At 34.1% G+C, this 9,373-nt stretch overlaps 1 protein-coding gene, 1 long non-coding RNA gene and 1 pseudogene across 4 annotated transcripts; 1 reads left to right on the forward strand and 2 right to left on the reverse strand.

Annotated features, from left to right (window-relative positions):
• Positions 1–955: 955 nt before the first annotated feature.
• Positions 956–2,052, reverse strand: LOC146908858 (uncharacterized). Its single transcript, XR_015019667.1, has 2 exons — positions 1,704–2,052; positions 956–1,619 (listed from the first exon to the last, which is right to left on the reverse strand). It is a non-coding gene; the product is annotated as an uncharacterized LOC146908858 (long non-coding RNA).
• Positions 2,053–2,155: 103 nt separating this feature from the next.
• LOC146908859 (SKP1-like protein 1B pseudogene) lies at positions 2,156–2,905 on the reverse strand (annotated as a pseudogene). Its single transcript, XR_015019666.1, has one exon. The product of XR_015019666.1 is annotated as an SKP1-like protein 1B pseudogene (transcript).
• An 833-nt stretch (positions 2,906–3,738) lies between these two features.
• Positions 3,739–6,672, forward strand: LOC146908860 (sterol 3-beta-glucosyltransferase UGT80A2-like). 2 transcript variants are annotated; one of them, XM_085727491.1, is made up of 7 exons: positions 3,739–3,969; positions 4,075–4,252; positions 4,510–4,640; positions 5,209–5,430; positions 5,514–5,561; positions 5,657–5,806; positions 6,280–6,672. In XM_085727491.1, the coding sequence occupies exons 2-7, from the start codon at positions 4,204–4,206 to the stop codon at positions 6,469–6,471; spliced, it is 792 nt and encodes a 263-aa protein (XP_085583617.1). In that variant the 5' UTR covers positions 3,739–3,969; positions 4,075–4,203; the 3' UTR covers positions 6,472–6,672. The 2 variants fall into 2 exon arrangements, with proteins under 2 accessions (XP_085583617.1, XP_085583616.1); XM_085727490.1 differs by having other exon boundaries at positions 3,739–4,252.
• The last annotated feature ends 2,701 nt before the right edge of the window (positions 6,673–9,373 follow it).

Raw genomic sequence — 9,373 nt, forward strand, 5'->3', positions numbered from 1 at the left:
CATGTTTAATGTTTTTTTTTTTTGAGCAAATCATGTTTAATGTTATAAGCACTATTGGACCTATCACATTAATGTTAAATTGTTCGTAAACACCTTTTAATGAAGTTGGCTGAAAAAATGGTTAACGATGTAAATATTCTATGACTTAAATGACCAGATTAATTTGTAACAAAAGACCAACTTGTTATAAACATCAAACTTAAAACGACAGCGAGGCCTTAACTTAATTTTAGATAACAGTTTTGTCTTTATTTATTTTTTTGTCCCAATTTAGTCTTTTATATTATAAAATGTTAATATCTTATCATTTTTTTATGAAACTTTTTCAATGAAATATGAGTTTTTAGGTTTGTCCGATGAAGATTTGGATTTGTTCGAGTTTTTGATGATTTTTTTGCGGAGTTTTTGAATTCTTTTATAAAAAAGATAATTATGTTGACATTTTATAACATAGATGACTAAATTGGGAAAAAAAAATGATGAAAATGTTGCCCGAAACTAAGTTAAGGGATGAATTGTATAATTTTGGCTAAATTTTTCCATCTACACTTAATTTTGGCTGAAGCTTGAATTTGTTTTGAAATTTAATGCATGTCAAATTCCCCCTTGACTACGCAGCAGTGTTTCCTTACTAAATACTCCATCCGTTTCAAAATGAGTGTCGTTTTAGGTGTTTACACACATATTAAGAAATGCAATGATTAAGAAAAAGAGAATGGTTATTTTACCAAATTATTCTTATTAACTATTGGTTAGTTTTAAAAGTAATATTTTGGAAGTAGTGTACAGAGTATTAATTGGAGGGTACAATTGAAAAGAAAAAGTTATTATTGCATTGGAAACTGAAAGCGACACTCATTTTGAAACAATTTTTTTTTGCTAAAGCGACACTCATTTTGAAACGGAGGGAGTATGTAGTTACAGCAAACCCAAACTGAGGAATTAGGACCTAAACTAATTTGGTCAAGACTTGAAATTATAGTGAAAAACCATGACAGTGACTTTTTAATGTGAAGATAAGAACTAAATCAGCCTTCTTAAAATTTGTTTTGGTCTATCAGCAAGCTACCTTTTCAACTTTATATCAAAAAGACTCCAAATGACATCATTACGTGCAACCCAAATTTCTCAAAGAAGTGAAGCCACCCGACCAGCAATGTCTCGGCTTTCGGAACGACATATATCAAAAACAAAATCTGTCAAACTGCTCATAGTTCCAACTCGCGGTTGCAGCACAGTCGAAAGGCCTGCCCAATACCAGCTCTCACGCGCCACCATACAACCCACAAAAGCATGCCAATCATCCTCAACATCCGTATCACACCAGGGACATATCACCTCACATTGTACATGCCGTGATTGTAGTCGGAGACGCGTCGGAACACACCCTCTGCAAATCCTCCATAACAAATTACGTGCTTTGTGTGGGGATTTAACATTCCAAATTCTATGTCACTCTCCTTCAACATGGAACCGATCAGTATGTAACAACTCCATCATAGCAAGTTTATAACCAGTCTTAACAGTATACCTCCCGTTACGTTCCATCATCCACACTATTTTATCATTCTGAACTTCTGCAAAGAGTGGTGTGTCGAGAATAGCTTGCACCATATCATCTGGAAACAAAGATTCAAGCTTATCAATATCCCAGACTCGTTCCTCGTCAACTATCAAATCAGACACATGCAAACTATGCACACCCTGACTTTGTGGGGATTGAATCCAGCTACCATGACCACCTCGAACCCATGGATCATTCATCACGCTGACCTGCTACCCATGTCAAAATGATCAGGAATAATCTGATGGTCTGCAAAATATTGATAGTGATTGACTGCGACATGTATTGTGATACAAAGTGAGTGTGTTTGCATTTTCTGCTCAGGTACAACTCAAACGTCATACATATGTTCTTTTGGGAGTCGACTGTGCAGCTTAAGCATACACCTATAGTCCTCTTTCTTTAGGGCCGTTGAGGATCCCGAATCCCACGGACCCCAAGACGGCTCCTCTCAAATAAGACGCTAACTTTAAAATCACTATGAAATTCTACAATTCCCAACATAAATTTATTTGGTGGAATTTCAAAAAAAAAAAAAAAAAATGTTAGAATAAAACGAAAAGCATATAAACCAAAAGAAAGAAAAAAACATGTACCAAGCAAGCATATATAAATCTACATCGCAGTTCATTCATGAATAAAACAAAGCAAAACATAAATACACATGTCTAATCCTTATCTGAGATTGTAAGTACGATGTTAAAATATAATAATAACGAATAAAACACAAATTCATTCAAAATGCCATTGATTTTCCTTACTAAACTCCTCCTCTTCCTTGGGAGAGAAATCTCTCGAAGTCACAGTCCAACATGTCAGCTCCAGCAAACTATCAACACCCAAATAAGCCGCAGCCCGAAAGAGTTCAAACAACGTAACATGATCAACATTAACAAATTCAGCATCCCACTTCTCCAGATCATCCTCCTTACTCACTTCTTTCTCTGCACAAGTTTCAGCAGCAGCCTTAGGAACATCTTCACCGGATTTCTTTTCATCGGTCTTCCAAGGCTTTTCTTCTTCAGCAAACGCAGCAGCTTCAACATGATGTTTCTTGCAATAATCAATTACCATACCTAGAATCTTGCTGGTTATAGGGGTTTCAGTGTCGTCGGTCTCGATCAAGTCCATGATTGTTGATTCTAATATGACTGCCTCGTCGATTTCAAACGTTTTGCCGTCGGAACTCAATAGAGTCATCTTCTTTGTCGATGATGATGCCATGATGGTTGGTGATGGTGAATTGGGTTTTGATGATTTTGGGATTTTGAAAAGTGAAAACCCTAACCCTCGATTTTGGGAGATTTAGAGAAATGTTTATATAGGGTCTCCGATTTGTTTTTAGATTTGATTTTGAAATTAAAATTTATTTTTTTTTTGTTTAAATAAGATGGGACGTTCTTTCCTCTCAATAAATATATTGAATTTGTTTTTTTTTTTTGTGGTGGCCGAGGTTTAAACTCGGACTTTACAAATATTATGTATTGTTCATATCAACTGAGTTAAACTCACGAGGACATTGAATATATTTATTTGAGAAAAAGTAAGTTTTTTCAAAACGAAACAAAAAATGGTGAAGGTAGGTATAGTGTAGTAGACCCTATATATGGTAATGGGACGGGGTGGGAACACCCTACACGTATCCACCAGGGATGAGAAATGGAATATCATCTCCGTCCTCAACAGATTTAAGTATGCGGTGGGAATTTTTTTAAACAAAAATAAAAATATTTTTCTGTCTCAAGTTCAACGTTGTAATGCATTTTCCACCAAAGAGAGTTATGGAAGGAGAAAAGAGAGAACTATGATAAGTGAGTGTCATCTGAAAGACTAAGACTATGATTGCGTGAGTGAAATGATTTATGGTTTGGGTTTCTATTTATATAAAAGGGGTAGTAAATTGATTTTCTACATTCAGTACGGGTTTGTGTATAGGTTCGGGTGGGTACATCCCTGTTATTCGTCTCGTACCCATGTTTTGAAATCAAGAAAAACTCAAACTCATATACAAACCCGATCAAAGCGGTAAAAATCCGTTAATTTAGGTTTGATTTAGACGGGTACCGGCGAGTACGAGTTTCGTTGCCATGTCTAGTAGACCCATGGAAGTTTAGGTCCAATTTGGATCAATTTTTTTTCAAGCATTCATAACTAGAAAAATGTTTTATGAATTCGAGTTTTGATTTTGTGAGTTTTTTTATGAAGACGGTGAATAAAGATGAAGATGGAGAAAAGTAGAGAAAAAAAATAAGAAAAGAAGAAGAAAAATTAGGTGTTGGTCATTTATAGGGTTGTACAAAGGAGGAGTTAGGTCGGGTTGTATGTGACCTGAACCCGGTCCATACATATATGTCCATGAAATTGAGACAAGACTGAGTTTATCTTAAGACAAGTTTATCTTAAGAGTGAGTCTAGTGGTCGTTCTGTTAATCTGAAGTTAACTTCTATTAATTACCCCCATGGCATGTCTAAGTCAGATATGTTTTTTTTGTTGTGTTTGAGCCTTTCAGCTGTCATATCAAATAGTTGATGCTTTAATCTGGCTTGGAATACGAGATTTGATAAATGAATTTAGGAAGAAGAAGCTGAAGTTAAGAGCTGTTACTTATCTACGCGGATCTTACACCTCCCCTCCTGATATGCCCTATGGTTATATTTGGAGCCCCCACTTGGTCCCTAAACCAAAAGGTTAGATGCATATCAATTGTGTACTCTCATATCATTATAGTCCGCACTGTTGCCCTCTTGATGTACCATTGTAGTTCCTAGAAGTGGTTATTTTAATATAGGGTCGATACTTGCTACTTAATGCCTATTGTCGCATCATAAGTCTGTTTCTTTTGAATTTACGCACCCACTTTCTCTGGCTTAGTTTGTCATGGACTTGAGCTGCTTTTTGAACAATGTAGTGATAACCTGATTTTTTTTAAATTCTTGATCTGCAGATTGGGGACCTAACATTGACATTGTTGGCTTTTGTTTCCTCGACCTTGCTTCAAATTATGAACCGCCAAAATCGCTAGTAGATTGGCTTGAAGAAGGAGAAAAGCCTATCTATGTTGGATTTGGTAGCCTCGTGAGTTTTTATAACTACATGTTTAGGTCATCTGATCACACTGATTAATCTAGGGAATCCACTGTTTAAGTATAACTTTTCCATATTATAAATTTCGCCTAAATTCATTGATCAATAACAGATAGATGTATAAGATTCACACTGGTATGTCCCATACTCTGGCATTGAATCAAATGTTCTTTGACTTATTTTGATCATTAATTGTCTTGGGAAATTTCTGTGAAAAGGAAAGTTAAAAGATCAGATTTTCTAGTGTTTGAGGAAGTGTCCATAACTTATGGATGACTTTTTCCAAACTCCACTGAATATTAGAGATCCGTCTTGAAAGAAATTTGTATCAGTATAGAATTTACATTTAGAAGCAACAATATCAAAGGTTCATCTTAGAAGCAAAAGAAGAATACTTCCAGTTCTGGAAAGATCAATTAACCTCTTAAAAAAAGGCATTCATCAGACCAGCAATATGAAACAGCGGAGCTACAAACCTAAATTTATATGAAACTCTAATTCTGAACTTAATCATCTTGATTATCAAAATACATTCTTTTATTAAACTCTTTACAAACAGGGCAGAGAGGTATCATCAACAAAGGGTGGGGTGGTCTTGGGAATTGTGAGTCTTGATTTCTACTTCAAGCATGCCAATCATTATACTACATTTTTTTGCTGCTCTAATTGTGATTCATGTAGTGATTTCTCTTTCTTAGTGGCAGAACTAAATACATCTAAATCTGTGTACTTACTGGACAACTGCCCGCATGATTGGCTGTTTCCACGATGCGCTGCTGTGGTACCTACTAAACTTTTCTTGGTAGAAAGTACAGTTGTTTTAAACTATAAATGGGTCTTGGTTGATAGTTGTGAATGTTTCAGGTTCATCATGGAGGCGCCGGAACAACTGCTGCCAGTCTTAGAGCAGAAGTAATTATATTTATTGCAATGTGAAATATTATAACATCAGTGTTATATTATAAATGCATCTTACAGTAGAGTACCACTTTTCTTTATTTTTGTAGTGCCCTACCACTGTCGTACCATTCTTTGGGGACCAGCCATTTTGGGGAGAGCGGGTGCATGCCAGAGGAGTGGGCCCTGCACCCATCCGGGTAGAGGAGTTTACGTTGGAAAGGCTGGTTGATGCCATACGCTTTATGCTGAATCCAGAGGTAATGTTCAATTGTGATCGGAGCAGTTAATATTGTGAATGTCGCATTAGCATGCAGAATGAATTTCATCCTTGTTCACCATGCACAAGCTTCTGACACCATAATGGAACCTGGAAAAGGAGATTATGGTTTACCTTGAGCAAGAATAGAAAATATTTTATGCTTATCTGGTATCGTTTATCATCTGAAATATAAGGATTTATATATTATGCTATGGGAGTGACCAGTACATTTCGGAGACAAAATCAAATAAACGACCAGTACACAATTTGCAACTCTTGCAAAAGAGTATTGAAGAAGATCATATAAATGTAATCTTGACAAATATCACCTCTAATGGTCTTCCATATATCACATTTGATACTACCTATTAATTAGGCCAACCAGTGTTGTGCGTTCGTTGATAACTTAAGAGGCTTTCATCTATTCGTTTTCTCATGTCTTCTGATATATTGCTCTGTGCTTTTATGCAGGTGAAAAAGCGTGCTGTTGAACTTGCTAACGCCATGAAAAATGAAGATGGGGTAGCAGGAGCAGTTAACTCCTTCTATAAACATTATCCGCGCGAAAAACCTGATACTGAGGCTGAGCCCAAGCCAGTACCCTCAGTACATAAACATTTATCTATACGAGGATGCTTTGGCTGCTACCATTCTTCTGCATAATGGCTTCTTGTCCATACAACACATTCCTCTATGTAATCATGTTAATTCTTCTTTAGTCTAGTTCTGCTATATCAGATATTGTGACTGAAATGTAAATTGTCGTGGTGATTTTGTTGAGCTTCTCCGGAAATAGTTCAGAACGGTCATAACTGATGATATTCTTCATTGGAATCTTTTATGAAAAGAAACATGCTTACTTCACTGGTTATGTATATGTATATGATTTTCATCCTTAGGCGGGTCATACAGGCTTGTTTCAATCCTTTCAAAACCTGGTTCAAAATTATCATGTTTTAAACATCGCTGAGTTGTTAAACAACAATCAAATCATGTCTGTTAAACTAAATAGTGATTTTTAAGCATATATATTATACACTATGTTTTAAAACTCATCTAATATCAGATAAAATAATACTCCCTCCGTCTCACAATAATTGTCTCTTTACCATTTTTTCTTTTTCTCAAAATAATTGTCACTTTAGAATACCAATGCAGCATTTATTATTTTTTTCCATTATTATACCCTTATTTATTGAATTTCATCCAACTTAACTACTCCACTAACTACAATTAATAAGGGTGTTTTAGTAAATGATACTAATTTTACCATCAAAATCAACACAATTAATCATTTCCTTAATACCCGTGCATAAACCTTAAACGACTATTATTTAGAGACGGAGGGAGTAGAAAAACTGAGAAAAAATGTAAATGAATGCAATGTCAATGCCATAATGAGTAAAAAAATAAATATTTAATTTAGTCCTTAAAATTATAGGATCGTGTCAATGTCATTATACACTTTGTTTCGAATGCATTTCTAACATTACCAACTTATTATCATTTAGTCTAGATGAATATCAACAAAGGACAAACAAACCAAATTAACTTTTTACTGTTCTAGGTAACATTTTGGACTTTTTTGTATGAATCGGATATCATTTGCATGCAACTTTAGCGACCATTGTTGCATTCTCAAGGCTGGATTTGAACCGATGACATCTGTTTTAGTTGAAAGAGATCCATTATCATCTCATTTGAGTGCTCTTGGTTAGATTGTTGATATTATAGAGGTCAGGTTGATTCGGTCCTAAAAGTTTAGTGAGCAAATTGTATATTTAACCTTCATTCGTTCAAATACCTAAAGCTATAAACCGAACTCACCACCAACAAAATATGAAACCTGAATTGAATTGATATTATAGTCGATACTAACCTTTGAACTCTTTTAAGCTATAATTCGATCATAATAACATAACATATAAGTAAAATTTGGAACATCCAAATTATAACAAAATGTAAGCAAAAATTGATTCTTCATTATATTTAATGATGGTATATGAACAATACCCGAAATAATTACTAGCAACTGCAAGCATATATGGACGGATCCAGAAAGCAATCAAACGGGGGCTGAACAAAAATATTAATATAGTGTACATAAAACTTTATCATAGTAATTCAATATATATAAAATTTAATAATTTAATTTGTAAACATTGCTAGTGTAAAATTATTTTACACATACAACTGATCACATATCACTATTTAGATATGTGTTTGAAAAAAAAATCATGATATTTTTAAATGATAGAATCTAAGTGGGCGTCTTTGTAAAATTAATTTGCACAAACAATACATTTATATTATAATCTATTATAATCACAATATGTATGTAATATAACATTAACATATGTTAATAATATTTTTTTAGTTACACATATGATACTATACTACAATTGTGTGTGAGATGAGGAGCGAGAGGCTCAAATTCATCCCCTAGATCCGTCCTTGCAAGCATATATTTTTAAGACACATGTTAAGCATATGTCATTAGGACACAAGTTAGTAAAGATCTATAATTAATAACTCTTCTTTTATGCCATTAATATGAGATTGACAAGATTTGTGAACAACTAGTTAGGTTTGCTTATAGTATTCTTGTATGGAATGGAGCAAGGATCCTCTCCATTTAGCAAAACAAATGGAATATGCAATTTGAAGAGAGATAGACACATAAAATTGATAATGAGCTCTAGCACTAAATGAGTCTCACCATCATTAATTATTTTATATTTTTTTCAATTTTTTGTCTTTATCTCTTCAAATGGAAGAATGAAGACGATCATAAATGGAGAGGATCTTAACTCTCTATTATCAGAAGAGTCTTACGTAATTTCTCACTGATAATGTATGTCAAAGAAGAAAACGATCTTAGGAAGCCTAACTTGATTGCATCCCTCATCTGACATCTCTTATGAGCCAGCATAGAAGATGCTTGCTCAACATATCCACGAGGGTTGTTCAATCTATCGGAACGCAACTTTCGATATATATTTTCTCTGCTTAAAAGTATATCGAAAGATAGCTTCTGATGATTTGTTTTCGCGAATCTTTGAGCATTTCATGGACCGTTTAGAGCAATTACCATCATAGAATTATAATAAGCCATAAATACATCTGCAAACAAAAATCCAGATGTGCAATTCAACTTTGGTACAAGGAAGTGAGGATTGGCTTTAATGAACCACATGGGCTGCTCAAAAACTAACACTCTACTGCCGTGTTTGGCACAAATCACAATCACAACATCATTTTTGGAGGGAAACATTTATTATCTACTTTTTTTTAGGAAACATTTATTATCTACTTATTCGTTACAAAATTAACAATAGATATTTTTGTTAAAAAAAGTAAGAGTTAATTTAAAGAAATTCTATAAAAAGGAGAATAATTTTTAATAAAATTTTATATTTAGAGGTGAAGGTTTATACTTTTATACAGTTACAAACATCATATCTTGTTTTTTTTGATATAGCACAAACATCATCTTGTTAACTTTTATCTAAAGCTTTTTTACTTTATTGTATGTTTGGATCTGCCCTACTTAATTTCAAATGCG

The sequence above is a fragment of the Medicago sativa genome, chromosome 7 (genome assembly GCF_051527215.1).
Source record: "Medicago sativa cultivar Bolivia chromosome 7, Bolivia_mono, whole genome shotgun sequence".
In the NCBI taxonomy this organism is placed as follows: Eukaryota; Viridiplantae; Streptophyta; class Magnoliopsida; order Fabales; family Fabaceae; genus Medicago; species Medicago sativa.

Coding starts and splice junctions, on each gene's coding strand:
- LOC146908860 (XM_085727490.1), top strand. CDS start 4,204: ATGCCCTATGGTTATATTTGGAGCCCCCACTTGGTCCCTAAACCAAAA. Junction 4,641..5,208: donor ATGTTGGATTTGGTAGCCTC/GTGAGTTTTTAT, acceptor CTTTACAAACAG/GGCAGAGAGGTATCATCAAC. Junction 5,807..6,279: donor GCTTTATGCTGAATCCAGAG/GTAATGTTCAAT, acceptor GCTTTTATGCAG/GTGAAAAAGCGTGCTGTTGA.